Source organism: Vicugna pacos, chromosome 29, assembly GCF_048564905.1.
Source record: "Vicugna pacos chromosome 29, VicPac4, whole genome shotgun sequence".
Lineage (NCBI taxonomy): Eukaryota > Metazoa > Chordata > Mammalia > Artiodactyla > Camelidae > Vicugna > Vicugna pacos.
In genome coordinates, this window is record NC_133015.1 from 24,413,988 (window position 1) to 24,435,947 (window position 21,960).

Below are 21,960 nucleotides of genomic sequence, written 5' to 3' on the forward strand. Positions count from 1 at the left end.
CAGGTTTGGGGTGAGAATGTCTGCTAGCTTTTCAGTGTTTCACAGCAAGGGGATAGGTTCTCTGAAGAGAACTTCTGAGCAATCCTTGCCAATCCCAGAAAAAACGGGATGAGATATGCCCAACACGGAAAAGTTAATGTCTAAAATCGAACTGACATTTCCCTGGACAAAACTACCTGTTCTCTCCCTCCTTGTCTCTTGGAGAGCAGTGTCACTATCTGTCCAGTTGAAATTACCCTCAACTTCCAGCTCCTGGCAAAGCCAGATGAAGTCTATCGCCTGATGTCTCTCACGTCTGCCCCCGTTCTCTCTCCATGGGCCACGGCCCTGGTCTGCTTGGCAGAGCCTGGATTAGGGAGGAGGGCTCCGTGTCTGTGCACTCTGCCTCTTGCCCCCAGTGACCACGAAAAGGGTCACATTCTGGAAGGATCCATGAGAGTTATCACCCGCCTCCATCTCCAGAACTCTTCATCTTCTCCAACCAAAACTCTGTCCCCATTAAACACTGACGCATACTCTCTAATCCAGCCCCCATCATCCTATTTTCTGTCCCTGGAGATTTGACTGTACCAGGTACCTCAAATAAGAAGACTCACATAATATTTGTCCTTTTGTGACTCCTTATGTCACTTATGTCTTCAAGGTTCATCTATGTGTCCTGTGTCAGAACTTTGCAAACTTTGTTTTTGAGGGAAGACAAGGGAAGAAATGTAGTGGCAACGAGAGCAAAGAGATGCCGACCTGACTTCTAAGAACGGAAGTGGTGGGATTTCAGCGGAAAAATGTCCGCAGCTACCAAGGCCACGGGGGAAGCGCTGTCCTCACAGAGTGGCCAGAGTTCAGGGAGAGGTGGGCAGGTAGGGACACGAGGGGACAACTGTGGAGGACAACTGACTGGGTCCCAGGGGCGGGAGGGAGAGGGGCTTCCAGAGAGGCCAGATCACGGGATAAGCAGCGCTTGGAGGACCAGGAACAGAGAGGCTGTGGCGGGAACAGGGGGTCTGTTTGGAGGGGTCCTGCGCAGGCCTTCCAGCCGCAGCTGGAAAACATGAACAGTTGATCAAGAATTTTGAGAAGGGCGTGTAGTGGGAACAGAGGAGAGCTGTCGTGGGGTTTCAAGTCCAAGGTCTCGTCCAGTCTGACCTTTCCACTTGTGAGGCCTGGACCAAATTCCCTCTCTGCTCTAAGCCCCCACCTTCGCGTCTATAGAACAGGAGCTACACGGAGACTTAGGCAAAGCAGGCCGGGAGCACGTGCATGTGAAAGGCCCCTGAGCTCCGGGGCCACTGCCCCTGTTCCACCTGAGCTCTTCCTGACGGCATTTCGCGTAACAGACAGAGTGACGCATGTGGAAGGTCCTCAAATTGTGTCTTAAGACCATAAACAAACTGATCCTACACCCCTGTCTACATTCAGCAGAGACTCAAACAGCCAGGCCCCCATCCATTGACCCCCAGACACCTGGCACCTTGACTGTTCACAAACCTAGAAGGAACCTAAACGCCCCTGAGGACGTGCAAGCAGTGACCAAAACCGGCGCGGAAAGCCGAGGCTGGGAAGCCTGGAGAAGGGGTGTGAAGCCGGCCTGTCAGAGCCAGAGAGCACGCCTGCGCTTTCCGGGGAGACGCACCTGTCCATGGGCATTTGGGCTGCTTCCATGTCTTGGCTGTTGTAGACAGCGCTGCTGTGAGCACGGGGTGCATCTAATTTTCCAATTAGAGTTCCCTCCGGATATATGCCCAGGAGTGGGATGGCTATCCTATTTTAAAGTGTGCTAAGGTCATTATGTTTCTTAAAAGTAACATTCATTGGTATTTGCACCATCTTTAATAGATAACATTGATAACGAAGCTCCCTATCATTGTTCCTAAGTTATTAGCCTGAATGATGTAAACTCCTAGGGACGAGGTGTCCTTGCTGTATCCCAGGTGAGAGCCGGTGCTTGGTCCATCCCGCAGAAGCCGCCCGCACCCTGGTCCAGTCGACGGGGCTCCCGTGACCCCTCTGGGCTGGGTGTAGCTCTCACACCCGTCAGGCCTGGATGAGTATTTTCTCTTTGAAGAACTTCTTTTCCAGCAATTACAACAGAAGGGTTATGAGAAGTGTTAACGTACGTGCAAATTAAGGAAAATAAAAGGTACAAAAAGGCGTGTTTGTAAGTAACGAACTAGCCTTTTCTACCCCGTATGGGTCTGCCTCTGAACACCTTTTCTCTGTCCGTCTCTTTTTTCACAAATTTCCCTTTTCCCCATAGCAGGTTCTCCACGATCCCTTACTGGATGGCAGCGCTGGGTGTTCAGACTGCCTCACGTCCACGATGAGTCAGAATTTTCATCTGTGATGACGACCCTATTACAAACGGTCTGAACGGTCTGAACCTACCAGTAGGTCTCGTCCGGTTTAAAGCTCTTTCTGTGAGTGACTTGAATCCCTGAAAGCGTCCAGCACCCGAGCTCTCATCCACAGAACCTCTGTGTGTGTCACTCCCCTCCTCGCCAGAACTTTTGGGACTTGTTAACTGTCACTAGGTTTTCCCTTCAGTATAAAATTCGGAATGTTGAAATGACGGGGACAGCAAAAGGAAACGCGGTAGATCGTTTGGCTCTACTTCTATGGGAGACTGTCTTTAATGGGACTTTTGGTCTGACTTCTGAATTTTCTTTTCCTGAGAGCACACCGTTTCTCTAAGGAAGTTGAACTTACTTTCGTAGAGACTGCTGCCCACAAGAGCGCGTCCCCTGCCCCACCGTGTGCTCCCCAGCCTGCGTCAGGTCCACCACGAGCCCCCCTCCCACATCCCAGGGGTCACCTCGGGCCTCCTCCTCGGCACCTCGCTCACCGCAGACGTGCTCACTTCTCTCCAAGTCCCCTGCACCCCCCACCCCTGCAAGTCCATCTCCTCCTACTCTGTCCCCTGCGGCTTCCGGACACAGTGGCGGAGTTGAGAAGCTGCAATAGAGACCACGCGGCCCTGGAAGCTCGAAACATTTACTGTTTTAAAGCAGAATCCAGGTTCTGTTAGTCCCTCCTGTGGCCTTCCACGGCCACCCACGGCGCCGCAGCACAGCCTGCCTCCCCGCCAACAGCATCCGCGCACGCAGGTGCCCCCTGTCCGATGGGCGGACGCCGGGACCCCACCCCCGCCCACACCTCCCCGGCGGAGCGGTCCCCACGCCACGCGGCCGCAGGCTGCGCTGCCCCCGCCACGCCCAGGCGCGGGCCGACGGACCGGGCTCGCTTCCGGACGCCCTCCGCGATGCCCCGCAGCGCCCCTCCCGCAGGCCTGCGGCTGCTGGCGGCGGGCTGGCAGGCGGCGGCACGTCCCCCGGGCTCCATCCTGCCTCGTGCTCGCGACGCCGGTCCCCGGCGCGGGGCTCGCGGAAGGCTTCTGGCTGCTGTTCCCGGGGTGCGTGTCAGAGAATCTCTGTTCCTCAAGGTTCTGGTTTTCTACAGTTTATGCCAAAATAGCTGCTGAATTTTAGGCCCCTCCCACCCCTTGGCATGAAGTCTTAGGTAGCTTGATACCTCGAACAAGCAGATCTCAGTGAATCGAAATGCGTGATGGTTATGCATTTTGGACTCTGCAGGGAACCGAAGCCATGTGACCCTCTTTTTGCGACAACAGAAGGCAGGTAGATACTGAGATTTAGGAATAAAGCCTCCATCCTAAGGGATACATAAAAAGACTCATCGAAAACAATCTGAAAAGAAAAAATATATATGCATGTATATATATAACTGAATCACTTTGCTGTACACCTGAAACTAACATTGTAAATCAACTACAACAAAAATTTTTAAAATATAAAAATAAAATGAAATTGAAAAAATTTTTAAAAGGCTCATAAAGGACCAATTTCCATTAAAAGATAATCTCTATGTAGTCTCCTGATTCTCAGCCTAATTTGGTATACTTCTACAAATGTATGCTCTATCTAAATTAGTACTTAAGTTTTAATACCTGTATAATTTTAAGCACATGACTAGAAGATAAGGAAAAATATATCTTTTTGGGGTTAATTTATGAGACGTGTTTAACATGAACACGTGAGCCCTTCACTTGATTAGATTTTGGATTCCTGTTTCATCCCTCCTTGTACCATTTTATTTAACCTCCTTTAACCCAGATTTATTCAACATGGCCTGGTGTAGTGTTTGGATGTTTCTGTTAATAAGTACCTCATTTTGTCAAAAGAACAGCACAGAACTCCCAAGTTATTTAAAGGGCCAGAAGTGACTTATTTGCTTTAGCAAAAACTTGGCTCTTAGCGAGAATTTGATAAATTCTAGGTTGTTGTAAAACTCAGTCCAATAATTCTTGTGCCTTGATTTATCTGATTTAAACCTGCCTACAAATTGTCTGAAGTTCAGTCTTCTCAGAGGGCGGAGGCTGGATCAGAGAAGCCGGCTCTTGTCACACTAAAGAACTAACAACTAAGATGCATCTGCATCTCTGGCCTCAAGGATGCAGGCCTGCAGGGCTGTCCACTGAGGGAGAGGGGCAGAGAGCCTGTTGCTCCAGAGCCACCCAGCTGCTCCCAAGATGACTATTCCCATCTTGTACTGAGAGTAGAACCCAACTGTTTCCATTTATTAGTGAGGTCTTTGAAAAAAAAAAAAGAATCAAATGCAGAAGTCAAAATAAAAGAGCAGACTGGTAACAGGAAATTTAATACGAAAATTAATTATGTTTCAATAATTCATGGAGATATCATTAAAATTACTCACAGACCCCACAGACTTTCCTCTGCAAAGGTCAACCAGCTGTCCTTTCCAGAAAATACTGTTTGCCTTTTCTTCATATTTCTTAATACTGTCTTCTTGTTGCCAGCGTCTTATAGTAAAGCCTGCCACCAAGCAGTCAGCTGTGAATCTTACTGAGCGCAGACGACTGCGGATGTAACCCTTTCCGCCACTAAATGTTATTTATGTATTTTCAGCCTAGAAAGGCAAAGATTAAGGCAAAATATGAATTTGCAAACTTATTTAGTAATATTTTCATAGATAATAAGTCAAAGGTACAGGCCTTTCATATTAAGAAAAAACTTTTTTTCAGCACCTTATTTGAATGGTAAAAATTTTAGAATGTGTACCTGACATAAATATATCAAAATACGTATTTCAAATCAGGTTATCCATGTTCAGCAGCCTGAAATAATGATGGATAAGTATTACAGGAGTAATGATGACAGCTGCCACTTACTTAATGCTCTCTCAGACCCTCCGCTGTACATCTCTTGCTATAAAGTAAGTGTAATCACCCCCGTTGGGTACATTTGGAAGTAGAGGCTCCCAGAACTAGTGCGCAAAGTCACAACTCAAACCCAGATCTCTTTCGCCCCAGCGCTGGTGCGTCTTACACCGCAGCACCGCAGCGCGGAGCGTAAAGCACTGCAGGGAAAACAATGCACTTCGTTCCCTTCTAACATTTTAAAACTCAAAAAACAGGTATTATATTTCAAATTCGCACAGCAAAATGTTTAACGTGAGTCTTCTAAACTGCATTGGAGACAAATGATGTAATAGAAAGGGAAAAATGTGCTCCCAAGACAGAAGAAAAAGAAACTTAATTTAAGAAAAATGTCTCCAAGAAAAATGGTAATAGGTCAGGGCAGACCACGGTTCCTGAGCAGCAACTAAGAATGTCAGAGGAGTAAGTGAAGTCCCATTTCTAAAGACATCGGACAGCTGTGGAGGCAGAAGGGCTGAATTACCTGAAGTGTCACCAGGGCACGGGCTGTCACAAGGGTCTTCTTCCCCGAAGGAGGGGTGGGCCCTGGGCATGGGACTCTAGGGTCTCACGTGGGAGGACAAGTCTCCCTTCAAAAACCAGGTCTTCCTCAGACACACAGCTGGCCTCCTCACATCAGTTACCACATGTGGAAGATGGGGAGAGAAAGACGCTCAGAGCCTCTGATGGTGAGACTGAGTCTCAGTCTTTCAGGACTGAGTGAGGAGACAAACCTGTTAGGTTCTAAATCCAACGCCCAGGAGGAAACACCTGAAGAGTGGGAAAAACCAAGGGTACCTAAGTCTCAGCAAAACTGCAACCAGCCCCAACCCATTTCACTTCCTTTTAGGCCTGACACGATCAGCCCCTTATCCTCGCAGAGGAAAGCCCTCCAAGGAAGGTTCCTTGCTGGTGGAAGATATCATCTCCGCTTACAGTTTCTTTATATACGATGTCTACATACAACGAAAAGTGCCAGATATGTGAAGAGACAGAAAAACATGACCAATGATGAAAAACAAACACCAGATAGAAGCTCCTCCCGAATGTCAACATTGGACTCAGTAGATTAGAATTAGATGGAAAAACTGATGAGGGAAGATGGAGAATTTCATCAGAGAATGTAAATGTATTAACAAGCATCAAACAGACATACTGCATTTAGAATAAAACAGTTTTTGAAATTAACAATCATGAGATGATTTGGCAGAAGCCTTGGCACAGGAGCAGACAGATTAAGTGAACTCCAACACGGTTAAAAGACAGTATTCAAGCTGAAGGAATGAGAGAGAAAATGGACAAACCATAGGAGAGAAGAAAAGACAGGAGGGAAAAAAGGAAAAAGTCTAAAATGTGTATGATTTACATCTCAAACGTGGGAGAGAAAGAGAGAAAACAGTTAAGAAGTGACATCTGAAGAGACATTAAATGAAAATTTCTGAAGCTGATGAGCTGAAGCTCAATCCACAGGAGACACCGCTTTGGGAAAGATCCCCTGTGTTCTCCTTGCTTGTGGCAAGAAACCATAAATCCTTCCTTCTCCTGACAAAAACTAAAAAAAAATCAACCCACAGATACAAGAAGCCCAATGAACCCAAAGCAGGACAAACTCAGGGACATTATATTCACACCTGCGGAGAGTGAAAAACAAAGAGAAAAATTTTAAATCATCCAGAGGGAGAAGACATTTGCTTTCATAGAAGCATGACTTTCCAACAGAAACTATCAAAGTCAAAAGACAATGGAAAGAAACTGGAAAGGCAAGACACAGACTTGGATTTGCCACACACACACACACACACACACATACACACACACACACACACAGAGACAGACACACACACACACATTTTGACAGTAACTTATATCCAGAATATATAAAGAACTCTTACAGATCAATAAGAAAAAGACAGACAATACAATAGAAAAATAGGCCAAAACTTGTAGAAGCAGTTTACAATAGAAGATACAAAAATGTAGAAAAAAATGTATAAAAAAAAAGTGCTCACCGTATCATTAGTAATCAGGGAACCACAAATTACAACCACAATGGCACACCTCTGCAGCCACCAGAACAACTACAATGTAATCCGTGGACAATACTAAGTGCTCGTGAGGATGTGAAGCAACGCACATGTTGCTGGTAGGGGTGTGAATTGGTTCGGAGTGTAAAGCACTTCGAAAAACTGACAGCATCCAACAAAGCTAAATATTTACTGGATCTATTGCCCAGCAGCTTCATTCCTGAGCATCCAGCGGACATAGGGGCTTACGTCTGTCAAAAGACCTGAATCAGAATGTTCATAGCAGCATACACCCACACTGGGTGTCCTTCAAGAACGGAATGGAGACGGCTATGGTGCAGTCACACGAAGGGACACTGCATGAAGTAGCTACAGATGCAGCAACCGCGCACGGATCTCAAAAACAGAACGCTGAGCGAGAGAACCAGATGCGAAGAACACGGACTGGGTAATTGTACAAGAGGTTCCCAAACAGGCACAACTAAGATGTGATTTGGGAACTTACAGCCACTTACAAGAGTGGTTACCTCTGGAAGAACTGAGCAGGAGGGAGCTAGAGGGGGTCTTGTGGATACAGGCTGAAAACAGCCGGCATCTTGATCAGCGGTGAGCCCCGAGGAAATATCGGGCAGTGCCTGGAGACGTTTTTGGGGTGTCACTTCCAGGGAGGGTGCTCCTGGCATTGGGCGGGTAGAGAGCAGGCTGGTTACTAAACATCCTGCAGTGGAGAGCTCGGCCCCTGCAAGGAGGTGCTCAACCCCAAAGGTCCACAGTGCTGAGGCAGAGAAATCCTCACCCAGATAATGACGACATGACGGTGCACTTGCGTTAAGTTTATTAAACTGCACACTTAAAATGCGCCCTCTTTAAGTTATGACAAATAAACAAAGTTAAAAGAAATCAAGACTCTCACAAAGCAGCTATAGCTCCTCACTGAAATTCAGCAAATGTATATGAACTTTTGTTTCCATTTTACAAATTGTCTAATTTATCAAAGAGTACAATGACCTGAATTTGCCAGGAACTGCATCAAGCCAGGAAGAAATGAACTCTTGATCTGCAGTCCCCATGAAATGCAAAGCAGCATCTATTCCTTTCTATGCAGCAGGAGATGCGTGAACTAGCATCCTGGTTATCACAGGAAATGGCTATTTGTAGAAACACAATAAAGGTATGGGGGAAATGCACACATCTGGGACTCTCTTGCATCCACCAGGACACAGTGAGAGAGAGAAATACACGTGTACTTTTTTTTAAACAGTCTGATCTTGATTTCACAGGTAATAACTCCTTGCCATTAATTATCAACAACACTTTTACACAAATTAAGAAATCAAAAAAGTAGGAAAGAAAAGAAATCTACTGGTCCCTTAAATCTCATTATCACCCCACCCTGAGACTTAGAAGTCATTTGCAAGGGTTGGGTAAGGTGTGGGTTGCACAATTCTTTCCACTCTCTTGCATAAATGGAACAGCTGTACAAGCCTGTGTTGATCTAGCCAGACAGCCCCAGAAGGGCTGGAAGTGCTGGCTGTTGCAGCCTTAGAATGACAGGCACCACAAACTTGTGTTCTGGTTTTGGAGCAAACACAGTTCAGTTTGCATCAGGGGTGTCGAGGCACAGACAGAGACAAACCAGAGGACAAGAGGTTTCCTCTGCTTCTCTGTTTGGCTGAGGTGCACGTGGTACAGCCCACGACCTCAGGAAGTCCAACTGCTGGGTCACTTTGCATGAGATGCTCTTGTCTAAATTTCAAACACTAATTTGTACTTAAAAAGGATTTTACAAGTCAGGGCAAAATTAATTAATATCTAAAAACTGAGCCTTCCCAAATCAGAAAGGTCAACTGGTTGTAACTGAAGTAACTCCAGTAAAATATCACTGCCGGTCAGTGGAGCATATTACACGTATTTCACAAACAACTCCCCATGCAAATGGCTAGAATCTAATCAGCCGGATTCTGTGAGTTCATGACCCAGGAATATCACCTTAAGCACCCAGTCACAGACTCCACCGTGAATGGCTGCTACGGAAGCCCATTCACTTGTACGGTGAACTCGCTCACTCGGTGCAGTGTTGTCTAGACTCTTGAACTGGTTGCTTAAGGTAACATTCAGGGGCCAACTGAGATGGTGCCAGGTCGTGAGTGCCTCACTGTAAATGCCAGGCCGACTCAGCGTGGACCCTATTAGCTGCTGACTGACACTACGTGTATGTGGACGGAGGCTCCGAGTGTGAGTCACCCGGTGGTGCACAGAAAACCAAGCGGCAATATTCCCAGCTGCAGAGTGATTCGCATTGTTATCATAATGAGACCTGATGGACACATGCGATTTCAAAACTCAGTTCTGCTCAACTGGCTTGGGAGTGTGCTACAAAGTCACTCGCTGCTCAGTGCCCTGGATTTCTGACTGAGAACATGGGTTAGGGATTGGGAGAGGTGCAAAACCAAGAGGGAGATATCCATGGAGAGAACCATGGTTTCCTCCTTCAGAGAGGCCGGCACAGTTCCTGGAGGCGCCTTCCCTGGAAGACACATCACTCCTGTAAACAACTTTGCAAGGCCAGCCGCAGGCTTGAAAGGCTCCGTCCTGTAACTCCTAAGCTGCTTATGTGAGGGCTGGACCTCTTAACCCCCAGCTGCATCTGTCTGTGGAAGGTGAACATTATTAGATGGCCACGTGCAGATATGAAACAACAGGACGACTTTAGGAATTCATCTTCAAGGGTCTGCATTGAAACCAGTCACCTAGCAATTGCATTAAAAAAAGAAAGCTTTTCTTTTTTTTTTTTCCTTTTTCACTCTTGCTTGTTTACAAAATCTGGAACAATAAAATCTCCTTGAATGTACTCTTGAAAGAATTTCCTAAAAAGCTGTGTGAGACCTTCAAAGCCAGCAGGAAGATTTTTGAAAATTTAAGAGCAGCTCAAAAGTGATTTCTAGTTTAAAACTGTCAAAAGGGGTTAAGAGAATACACAGCCAAAGGTGGGACCTTAAATTCTAACTCTGGCTCTGCCTCTGGCCCCACCTGTGACCTTCCCTTCCCTCAAGCAAGCCAGGTGGTCATTTTCGGATGTGAGGGACATTAGGATAAAGTTGTGGGCCAGCAGTGGCCACATTACCACCCGTTCTTCCTGGTGCTGGAGAGAACGGATGCTTGTATATTTTTCTTTATATAATACCTTCTGGTTTCCTATCTGTTAAGCGTTCATAAATCTGTAGTGAGCAGGAAATCCTGTGTGGTGTGCAAGAGCCCCGGGCGGCGAGTCAGGACTAATTCTAATCCCATTTTGGCCTCTGTTTACCTCGAGATATCTGACCCAAGTCCTTAACCTCTCTGAATCCTTCTTCACCTGTAAAGTGAAGGAGGTAAGTAAGTAAAGACTTTTATCATTCTATGTGCTTGATAGCAAGGGTATTGTGGCCAAAATGCTTACAATGGTCTTAGAGAAGTTAGCATTTCTAGCTTACAAGGTAAGTTCCCGGTCTCTTAAACTTGACTCAGTGCAATATTTTCATGCAGACATGGGATTTTCTGTATGTACGATGACCTAATACCTATTTTTAATGTGTGTCTCTTTTACAAAGTGAAGCATTTTGAAGGCTAGAGATTATTTTCTTAAAATTCTGCTTGAAGCTTGTATGTAAATATTTCATACTTATTTGAGATAAAAGGCTCCAGGTGGTGTAGAAATGTTTTTACATTTAGATACTGACATAGAGAACGTTTTCTGTTTTTACATTTTGACGGACATCTTCTATTTCATTATGTATACTCTTAACAACAAGCAAAATACACAGTTCGTTCCTGATCTTGTTATATTCTGAGGTCTGCGTAGACAGTTTAGCATCCATATAATGAAAATAGTAATACCACCTTTCATCTGGTATGTGTCAGAGCTCCACTGCATTCATTTACTGAATGCACGCAGCCAGCCTGTGATGTAGGTACTTTTCTTATCCTCACTTTACAGACAATAAAACTAAGGCTCCGTCCGAGAGGTTAAGTAACTTGCCTGAGGTCACACAGCTATGCTGGGATTTGAATTCAGACAGTTACAGAGTCCAGGATTCTTATCCATTAGGCAACGTTGCCCCTTATAAGCATTACTGATACGTGATGCCACTTAATGCACAAAAGATGCCACTTAATGAGCAGAAGTTAACAGGATGCGGCCCAGTAGAAAATTAGGTTGTAAGAAGGAAAAAAAAGTTTGCAGATAGACTCCTCTCATCACAAACCTCCTTTGCCAAGTCTAGGGAGTAAGTCAGGCTGTTTCGTGAACTCGGACCCTTGTTTAGCCAATTGCACAACCTGGAACCACCAGAAGTGAAATGAAACCAAGCTACGCAGGGACACTGCGACCGGCGCTGCAGAGGACAGGGGCTGACCCCGGAGGGTCACAGGAGGTGGTGAGGAAGCTCCCCGCACGCCGGGGGCAACTGGAGCCCCCGCCGGCGAGCGCCTGCTTGTGCTGCCCCGGGGGCGAGAGGCGTTGCGCCCGCGCCGCAGGCACCGATTCGGGTTGGGGCACCCGGCGCGCTCCAGCCAATCGGCCCGGTGGGGGCGGACAAAGAGCGCTCGGCCGCAGCCGGATCTCGGGAGGAGGGGAAGTGGGGGAGAGTTCCCTTCCAGCGCGCGCTCCTCCGGGACAGAAGTTCTGCCCACGCGCGCACTCCTCCGCCCTGTCCGCCCCCTCTCGCCCGCCTCGAGCGTCCTCCACCGCCGCGTCCGCCGCCAGGCTCGCTCCGGGACCTGGACGCCCCCCTCCGGGCTTTCCTCGGACGCCGGCGAGGCCCAGAGGCCCGCAAGCCACTCCGGTCCCCGTGCGCTGTCTCCCTTCATCCCTTCCCCCAATGCCCCTCAACGCCGCCGGGCCGCGGGCGCACGAGCCCCGCCCGCCCGGGCCCCCTCCCCCTCCGGCTCCCTACAGTTGGGGGGATCACCGCGCCTACCGACCCCCAGAGCCCACCCCGCGGCCGCGCGCCGCCGCCCCGGAGGTCCCCCGGCCGCCCCCGGCCCCCTGCAGTCTCCGCAGCCCGAGCGCCAGACTCGTTCCAACTTCGGAGCGCCGCCGCCAGAGCGCGGAACACTCAATCGCCGGTTCCTTCAAGAAAAATACCCGCGACGCCCGCATCAACCTCCTTGGCGCCGGCAGGGGGTGGGGACAGTTCTGCTCATCCGGTTTTCGGAGCATCAGTGTCGACACCGCGTCAGACCCTCCGGGGTCTGTGGCGGGGGCCGGCTTCGCGCCCGGCTCCTGGGTCCCCGCCGGAGTGGCGCGTCTCCCGAAGGGAGGTTGCGCGGTTCCGGGAAGGTCTCCGCTTCCTTCCCACCTGCGCTCAACTGCCCGCCTCCGGCGCCGGGAGTTTCCCAGATCCCCTCCGGGTGTCAGCACGCCCACCGGCTCGCAGACGCCCGGTCACAAAGGTCGTGGGAACGCCCGGGCGGACCCCCCTTCAGACGCGGTCACACCCTAAGCCCCGCACACCCGACGCACTGACTACGGTAGGGGCTGGACGGGCGGAGGGGGCGGCCACAGCGGAGACAGCGAGAGCGCCGGGTCCTGCCCAGCGTGCGCGCCCCCCTCGGCCCCGACCACCTCCTGGCCCGAGGCCTTGGGGTGAGTCCGGGAGGGAGAAGGGGGCGTTGAGGAAGCCGGGTACTCACGGTTCCACAGCCCAGCCGGCGAGCCCGAGGAGGAGCTGCGGCCCGCTCGCCTCCGTGAGCCGTGCGCATGCGTCCCGCGAGGGCCCGATTTTTGTTCTAATACTCAGCGCTGCCCTTACTACGCCCGCGATCACTCTCTCTGGCTTCCCCCTTCCTCTGACTCTGGTCTTTCCTGTCGCCCTCTTCTCTCCCCGTCTCCCTCCCTCCGCTCTGCCTCTCCCCGCCCCTCACTCCCCCCTCCCCGGCTGGGCGATCCCAGGGGCTCCCCTCCCTCCCGCGGCGGCGCGCTCCTCTGCGGCGGGGGCTGGGGGGGTGTCGCCGGAGGCCTCGCGCAGGACCCAGTCCACGCCGGGGCAGTAGTCCCCTTTTCCAGCCCAGGTTGGGAAGTACGATAGTGCGGGCGCCGCAGAGCCCCCTCTGCTGTCCCTTTGCTAGGGCGCGTGGGGGCCGAGCGAGACTCTAGCGGGCGGGGAAGCGTGCTGGGACCTGGTGAATGAAGCGGGCGGAGGGAGGGGCCGGTGTGTGTGCGGGGGTGCGCCGCGCAGTGTGCTGGTTCCCGGGGAGTCTGGCCCTGAACTGTCCGCCTCTGGAGGGCAGATCCCCTCTTCTCCCTTTCCGCAGGGTGCTTCTCCCAGCTCTGCCCCGCCCACCCGGCTGCAGCCTCCGCCTCCGGGGCCCCGCTCTAGAAAGGGGCTTCTCGCCCTCTCCTGGCCAGCCTGAGCCGAAGTCCCTCCGGGCTGTGTGGCAGAAGTGGCTAACTCCCGACCCCGGAGTGGGGGCAAGGGGAAGACCCGCCGCCCAGCTCTGCCGCGTGTCCCTGGCCACGGTGTGCCCGCGGGAGCCAAACGCAGTCAGACCGCAGGGGTCTTGCGCCTGAGCTCCAGGGGCTAAACTGAGGCTGGAAACTGACCTGACACTAAAATAACATCACGTCATTTCCTCCCCGACCTCCCAAGCCCGCAGTGTCTGAGGGCTGGGGAGTGGGAGCGCGAGGAGGGGGTGGAGGCTCGTCCCGGGGAGACTTGGAGAAGGGGGAGGAGAGCCATGTGTAGCGAGCGAGAGTTCGAGAAGCAGCCTGAGGGAGGGCGGGGGCGCCCTCCCTCTTCCACTGACCCTGGAAGGAAGTGGCCTGGGAAAAGTAGCTTCAGGGGTCTCCTGGGGGGAGGGGGTGTCAGGCGGGCCTCCGTCTCCTTGAACGTGCTCAGCTCAGTCTCCACCTTCCTGTCCGCCCCTCCGCCCCCACCGCGCCCCTTGCTGGCTGGAGCCCCTACTGGCCCAGCGTGGAGAAGGGAGGAACCCCGGGTGCTGGAGGCCGGAGGAGGCCGGAGATGGGACGTGGTGGAGACCACAGTACTCACGGGCATGGGCCAACTCTGCGCAGCGCTGGCGTCCTCTTGCCGGGGCAGGCGTCCCCCAGGGGGTCGGCCGGGCAGGGCCAGAGCTGCCCTGAGCAGGAGCGAGAGGCGGCCCCGCCGCTCCTCGTGCTCCCGCGAGAGCCCAGCGCCCGGCAGGGCGGGAAGCAGGAGGGAGAAGTCCCGGCGCCACTGGGGAGCTTCAGGAGGGGGTGGCTGGAGAAGGTGCGAGAAGAAGCGCGCGAAGCCGGAGAGCGTGCCAGAAAGGAGGCTGAGCAGCTTCGGGGCAGCGGGCGAGCCTGGGAGCTGTGCAGGGCCGACGGCGGGAAAGGCGAGAGGCAGGGGAGGAAAGAGACAAAACCAGCACACCGTCACTGTTGGATCTGGCTACAGGCTGAAGTAAAGGGGTCTCGAGTGCTATTCACTGCGGCGTTTTGAAGCATTACTTTGGGACTGCAGAAGAAGGTCAGTGAGAGCTAAAGGAAAGGCCTTTGCTCTGGTTCTCCCCTCTTCTCTCTTTCCTCCCTCTCCCCCTTCCTCCCTTTCTTCCCTCACCCCCTCTAACTCTGTGCTACTCAAAAGTGTGGTCCTTGGACCAGGGGCGTGGGTAAAACCCAGGAGCCTGTTAGACGCGCAGAGTCTCAGACCCTCTCGTGACCTACAGCATCAGAATCGGAATGCTAACATTCTCAGGGAATTCTTTGGCATGTTAAATGTGAGGTGTGGTGTAAAGGAGCGCCTGTGTCACCTGTCTTGGTTCTTGAGAATTTGGATGAAAATCTGGTTTACTTCTGGGACACTTTGCTTTGCCTCTTCCTCCTCTCGGCCTGCCTCTTTCCGCCTGTCCTTTCCCACCTTCCAAAGTGCCTAGAGCTCTACCACCAAAGGCACAGCTGGACATGGTTACTGTGTCCTTGTGACAGGTGTCCGGGGGACGCTTGGACACTGGCAGAAGGCTGTGGGATCCTCGGACTGGTGGAAAAGGAACTGGTGGTTTGACTTTTGTTGTGCTGGATGCAGGGGAGACCAGGAAGGACTTAAGTGCACACTCTGTGGTCCCCCTTTCTGCATTCCATGTGTCCATCTATTTCTCTGAACACAGGCCTTTCCACCCTCCACTTGTTGCTTAGGGGATCTAAGCGGCCTTGGTGAAGACAAAATTACTATTTTCTTGGGAAGTACAGGGAAGCATTAATTTAGAAGTCAGAGGCTCAGGGCTCTGGACTCAGCCTGGCAACGAATTTGACAGCCTACCTTGGGAAATTCTCTTTATCCTTTGAGTTTGATTCATTTACGGAGTCAAGGGACTGAACTCAGTGGCTTTTAAGGTCACCTGCCTTGTTCGGGCTCTCGTTTTGGAACTCTCAAGGTTTCTCGGTCAACCTAATATGTAGTGAAATTACAAACCGGAACCTAACACAGCCAACCAACGGCCCCCTCGAGCAAAACAAAAAGACGGTTTAATCTGTTTGTGAAAAACAAGAGTGGAGGTTGCCAAGAAAAGTGAAGGTGGAGGCGGGAAGCAGCGAATGCAAGTGACAAGGCGGTGAGGCGTGGGAGGGGGCGAGGCGCGCAGCGGCCGCGGGTCCCAAGGGCGCAGCGGCCGCTCTCCAGGGTCCTGAAGGCGGGAGACGGCCGCGGGCGGCCTTGCGGGCTTGGCGCGGTTCCCCGGCTCTGCAGTTGCCAGGCCCGGCCTGCTTTCTTTCGGCGGTGGAAATCTTGTGGGAAGCGGGTGTTGGGAGGAAGCGAGGAGCCTAGCAACCCATTTTCATTCATGAGGCCCTTTCTGGGAAGTCGCCGAGCGCGTTGGCCGATTCGTCCTCCGGTCGTTTGTATGCGCCCGGCGAGAGTGGAGCTTGGTTTGCATTTCCGAGTAAGTTCACACAGTTTCTCTTCCCCTCATTACCTTTTCCTAGAGAACGGGGTCGTTCTAGTATTTTCATTTTCTGCGTGCAGATGCTCTCTTCCTTCCCTCGCTTTCTGGAAAGGCGTTTGTTTTAGGGGTTGGAGCTGGAAACCCGGGAGGCTTCTGGAGAAGCTCCAACAGCTCACTCGAAGGGGGAGATGAGCAACTCTGAAGATGCTCAGAGCCGGTCCTGGTGCCCAGCGTCGGTCTCGCAGGGAGGGCGGTAGGGGACGAGCCCCTGGGCCGGGGATGGAGTCGGGGCTCGGCCTCAGCGGCGCGACTGGTCCTGCGAGGGTCGCCGCTAAACCGGTGCGCACGGGGGTGCGCGGGCCAGCCGCAGCCTCTGCTCCCGCGCGATGCCAGTGGCCGCAGGCACCTTAGTGGACGCGGGCACCGGGCCGGAAGGACCCTATGCTAAGGAAGTCAAGAGAAAACCGGCCGGTCCCCGGAGAGTCGGAGCTTGGCCAGCCCACTCCCCGCCTTCCCGAACGGCTTCAGGCCAGAGCTGGAACAAAGCGCAGAACGCAGAAAGCGAGCCGCAGACGCCTCTGCGATGCACTCCGGCTGCCGGGGCCAGAGGTCGCTCCACTGGCCTTCCATGGGCCCCAGAATTTGCGTCTCCAGCTCGGATTTTCAAATTTTTTTTGATAAGGCGTGAACCTGTAACCTGACGCTCCTCTTCTCCTCCCGCCCCGGCCCTTCTTACCAAGTCACTGGGCGCCCCTTTCTCCGCACGCTTCATTAGGCATTCCGCTCCGGTCCTGTGCTTCCAGACAGAGCCGCTTGTCAGGGAAGCAGCGGAAACGTTCAGGCAGAAGAAAAGCCCTGCACTCTGCCCCAGAAACGCGAAGCCCGGCTCCTGTGCTTCTCCTGAGACACTCCCTCTTCCCTCTTTCCTGGCGTGGTCTTTTTCCTCCTCAGTTTTGGCTCCCATCTGCCGAGGGACCCACGGCTTCTCCAACTAGCGGAGGTGTGAAGCGTGACAGCTGCAGGATGCTGACATCCGTCCACTTCCTTGGGTCGTCCCGGCAAGGACAGAGAACGGGGTATCAGTGTAGCCACAAAATCCGACCCGAGAAAAGTTATCTGAGGAGAGACCTTCCGCTGCTAATGGTGCTGATCTTCCAGACAGTCCTGTCTTCCTTTTAAGCCAGCTTCTAGATGACAGTCTGAGGGGTTCAAAACATGCGCCACCAAATGGAATCATCTTGGAATCTGGATTCCTGAAAGCACTGCTCCTTAGGGATCCAGAAGACTTAGGGAGCATCTTGTTCTGCGTATCCACTTCCCTAATGAATCACGCTGGTTACTGAACCTCGCAGAGGAGAACATCACCACAGCCTTACTCAGTATAAACAGTCTCACCCCTTTAAAAAGCAAATTGAAAATTTTCGTTCACGCTGAAATAGTACCATTTCATAAAGGAAACACCCATGGCAGAATTAGCCTACTTTTGGACCAAAACTTTCTGAGAGCCTTTAGAATTAAAATTACAGTTAGGATGGAATTTAAAGTTAGATTTACTTTTAAGAGATGACCTATTTTCCTGAACTTTATTTTTAAGAACTCTGTTTTGCTGTGATTTAGTTGTATTATACATTTTAATTTTCTGTTATTTGGAGAAGTCATTTTTCCACTTGGCCCTAAGAATCTAATAGAGAGTGACTGAAAACTATAAAGGCACATCTTTGCTTGTGCTGACTATAAATCATGCAGATTGGGAAGCGACCATAAATGAGACAGATAGACCGTAGATTCCAGAGTCACGGGTTACTCTTAATTTGAGGCCAACCAAACTGTTAAACATGTTTCTGTCAAGGTTCACTTAAAATCTCAACGTTCCTTGCAAAAGTACAGTTTGTTACAATGAATACCTCTGCAGCTCATAGCTGGTTCTGACTTCATCCTTTCTTTGAATAACTTTGTAAGTGGACTTGTGCCTGGGACCTATGTGGAGGTGTCATAAGGAGGCGCTGAATGCTGGAGCAATGGCTGAGGAAGGCGGGCTATGAACAGAAGTGGAGGGGACCAGAAATAAGGGCTGCCTGGGAGACGTGTTTGCCTGGGGAAGAGAAACACTCTCAGGCTCCCAGACTCTGTCAGCTTTGTTCTTGCAGAAGCAGTTGGGCCTTCCGCCTCCCTGCCAGTTTTGCAAATCAAGTGAGGAGCTTCAGATAGGACATGGGTCTTTATTTGAATATATCCATATATTTCTTTGAATATATCCTAAAGTGAACTCTTGATTTCCTCCTCCAAACTTTCTCTTCCTGAAGTCTTCACCATCTCAGTAAACTTGATTAAAATTTTTTTTTTACTTTTTTCTTTTCTAATTTTTTGGGGGAGGTAATTAAGTCTTTATTTATTTATTTATTTATTTATTTATTTATTTATTTATTTATTTTAATGGAGGTACTGGGGATTGAACCCAGGACCTCATGCATGCTAAACATGTGCTCTACCACTGAGCTATACCCTCCCCACTGATTCTTTTAATTCGTCAAATGCTGGCGTCTCCTTGACTTTTCTCTTTCATGCTCTTCAGTCAAATCCAACTGCTTCTCATAGCCTCATAACACAACTGTTACTCTGTGTTATAGTCTGAATTGGGTCTCCCCAAACTGTATGCTGAAGTCCTAACTGCCAATATGCCAGAACATTGCCTTATTTGGAAACAGGGTTGTTGCAGATGTAATTCAGTGAGGTTTTGCTGGAGGAGGATGAGCCCCTCCAGTATGACTGGTGTCCTTATGAAAGGGGAAAGTTTGGACACAGACATGTCCACGGGGAGAACGCCATGTGAACATGAAGGCAGAGATGAAGGTGATGCATCTACAGGCAAAGGAACCCAAAAGACCACCAGTAAACCCCCAGCATGTAGGAAGAGGCATGGAACAGAATTTCCCTCAGAAGGAATTTGGCGACAAGACTGAGTTTCCAGCCTGCTTGGGCTGCCCTGTGGATTTCAGAACAAGACTGAAGCATCAACTCTTCCCTGAATTTCCAGTCTGCAGGGCTGGCTTGCCCTAAAGATTTCAGACTTGCCAACAATCACATGAGTCAATTCTTTAAAATCTGTCTCTCCCCCCCCTACCTCTCTCTTATCTATCTATCTATCTATCTATCTATCTATCTATCTATCTATCTATCTATCTATCTATCTTATCTATCTACCTACCTACCTATCACATATATAGCCTATTGGTTCTAATTCTTTGGAGAACCTTGACTAATACACTCTGGTACAGTTCTTGTCACCTTTCACCTGGACTATTGGAATAGCCCCTAACTGGTATTTTTACTTCATTTGCCTCATTTTCTCTCATAGTCTAGTCTCAATACTGAACCCAGAATTATCCTTTAAAATGTAGGGCAGATTATGTCACTCTGCAAATCCAAACTTTCCATTGGCTGCTCTTTTCAGAGTAAAATCCAAAGTCCTTGCACCGCTCTCAAGGCACTAGGTGAATGGTCCCACCCTGCCTCTAAGACCTCCTCTTCCTGTGCAGTTACTCCTGCAATATTGGCCTTCCATAGCACCTGTTACTGTCCGACACATGTATTCATTTGTTTCTTCGTTGTGTTCTCTTGTGTTCTTTGCTATATTAGTAGTGCCTCGAACAGTTCTTGGCCTTTTACTAAGTTCTCAGTGAATATTTGTTGGATGAATTAATTAGAAAGCAAACTCGAAGGGGAGGGTATAGCTCAGTGGTAGAGTGAGTGCCTAGCATGCACAAGGTCTTGGGTTCAATCCCCAGCACCTCCATTAAATAATAAATAAATAAATAGAAACCTAATTACCTTCCTCCTCCAAAAAAAAAAAAAAAAAGAAGAAAAGAAAGAAAGAAAAAAAGGGGGAAAAAACCAAGTTCAAGTATTATTCAGCCATAAAAAGAAATGGAATTCTGACACGTGCTACAGCACGGATGAGCCTTGAGAACAGGGTGCTCAGTGAAAGAAACTGGACACAAAAGGACAAATACTGAATGAGGCCATTGACGTGAGATACCCCAAATAGGCAAACATACAGAGAGGAAGCAGAACAGGGGTTACAGGGGCTGCTGGAGAGGTGATGGGGAGTTACTGTTTAATGGAAGCATAGTGTTTGGGCTGCTGGAAATAGACAGTAGCAGTGGTTCCACAACATTGTGAATGTCATTAACGCTGCTGAATTGCACACTTAAAATGGCCAGAGTGGTAAATTTCATGCTATTTATGGTTTACAATAATTAAAAAAAGACACTCAAAACTCTTCAAGGTGTGAGCTAAGAGAAGCCTGAGAGAGTCCCCCCACACCGCCCCAGTAGGAGGCCAGCTGAGTTAGTCACTCTTGATTCTGCCTCTTGGGGTTCTCTCACTTTGGCTTGTGCTGCCGCCAACTAAGAGTGTGTGCAGGATAGACACTGCCACTCTCTGCTCCTGGAGCTTAGCGGAACCGGGATTGTGATTCGGGAAAGTGGACAGGGAAGAGCAGACGCAGGGCTCAGACCAAGGGATCTTGTGAACCACTCGCTTATTCATTCTGTCAACAAACATTTATTACCTGTCTCTTAAGTACCAGGCGATGTCCTAGATGCTCTGGATTTAAGGTGAGTGGGGAAGAAAATGACCTACCCTTGTGTGTTGAAGGACGTCGTGTCCAGGTAGACGGAATAGGGCAAGTGAGTCACGGGAAGGACTTTGGATTTTATTGTAAAGGCAGTGGGAATCACTGACAGGTTTTAAGCAAGAGAGTGATATCATCTGATTGATATTTTTTAAAGACCCTTTGACTGCTTTGTATGGGAGAGAGTTGGAAGGCGGCAGGCGTGGGAGCAGTGAAACAGGAGGCTTTGCACTGGTCCAGGTGAGAGAGGATGATGACTTGGACAGGCAATGGGAACAAAATAGAAGTGGGCGGATGTGAGATACGTTTGGGAGAGGATTAATGGACTTCGGGTGGACTGGAATGTGTGGGCTGAGGAAAAGGGCATCAAGGATAATTCCTAAGTTTCCTGCCTTGTGGGTGGCTTGCTGAAATGAGGAAGGCACGGGGGGGGGGGGCGGAATCGAGAATCATGGTAAACACTTGTTTTAGATGCCTACGAGTTACTCAAATGGAGACGTCAAATAGGCTGTTGCTAAGGAGCCCGAAGCCCAGGGTAGAGGTCTCAGTGGGAGTCTAGGAGATGTAAATTTAGGAATCATTAACATAAAATGGTATTTAAAGCTATTGGAATTGGGGATGATCCCTAGAAAGAGATGGAAGAGAGAACAAGATTGAATCCACTTAAGGAGTTTGAAATAGCAAGCACCGACAAAATTTAATCAGGGAGTTAACACGATCAGGTTGGTGTTTTAAGATTTCTGACTTCTGGTGTCAGAGGCAGACATGACCAGAGAAGAGGGTGCTGCAGTAATCTGGGGGGAGATGATAGCAACTTGATCTAGAAAAGTGCTACAAGGAATGGAGATAACAAAACAGACAGATCAAGAGAGAACTCTGAATGGCGTGGACAAAACTTGAAGACTGATTAGGGGTGGGAAGTGGAGACAAGAGCAAGGTCAAGGGTTATGCCTCTGAATTTCTAGTTTAAAACTGGTTGGAAGATGGTACAGCTTTAGTGTCACAGAAGAGTTTGGGGACGTAAAGACATACTGGTTATTTGGAAGTGCCTGTGAGACATTTCACTGTAGATGGTGAGAGAACATTTGTACCCGTGCATTCACGTGTGGCCTGCAGGACAGAGAGCGAGCCATCACCCGTCAGCTGTCTCAGAGCCACCGACGTGGCCAAGG

At 50.2% G+C, this 21,960-nt stretch overlaps 2 protein-coding genes across 3 annotated transcripts in view; one reads left to right on the forward strand and one right to left on the reverse strand.

The window, feature by feature from the left end:
- The window catches only part of RGS20 (regulator of G protein signaling 20), a 40,052-nt gene that overhangs the window by 12,491 nt on the left and 5,601 nt on the right, over positions 1 to 21,960 (reverse strand). The window contains exons 2-3 of one of the 2 annotated variants that reach the window (XM_072951983.1): positions 19,869 to 19,886; positions 14,286 to 14,585 (exon numbers count right to left, since the gene is read on the reverse strand). In XM_072951983.1, the coding sequence (XP_072808084.1) occupies positions 14,286 to 14,585; positions 19,869 to 19,886 (318 nt within the window). Of the gene's footprint in view, positions 1 to 12,927; positions 13,016 to 14,285; positions 14,586 to 19,868; positions 19,887 to 21,960 lie in introns of those variants that run through there. The other variant, XM_072951984.1, reaches the window with a different exon arrangement.
- Positions 12,860 to 21,960, forward strand: part of ATP6V1H (ATPase H+ transporting V1 subunit H) — a 67,831-nt gene continuing 58,730 nt past the window's right edge. Inside the window, exon 1 of the mRNA XM_072951977.1 lies at positions 12,860 to 12,880. The gene's annotated coding sequence lies outside the window, so the exon portion shown is untranslated. The remainder of the gene's footprint in view (positions 12,881 to 21,960) is intronic.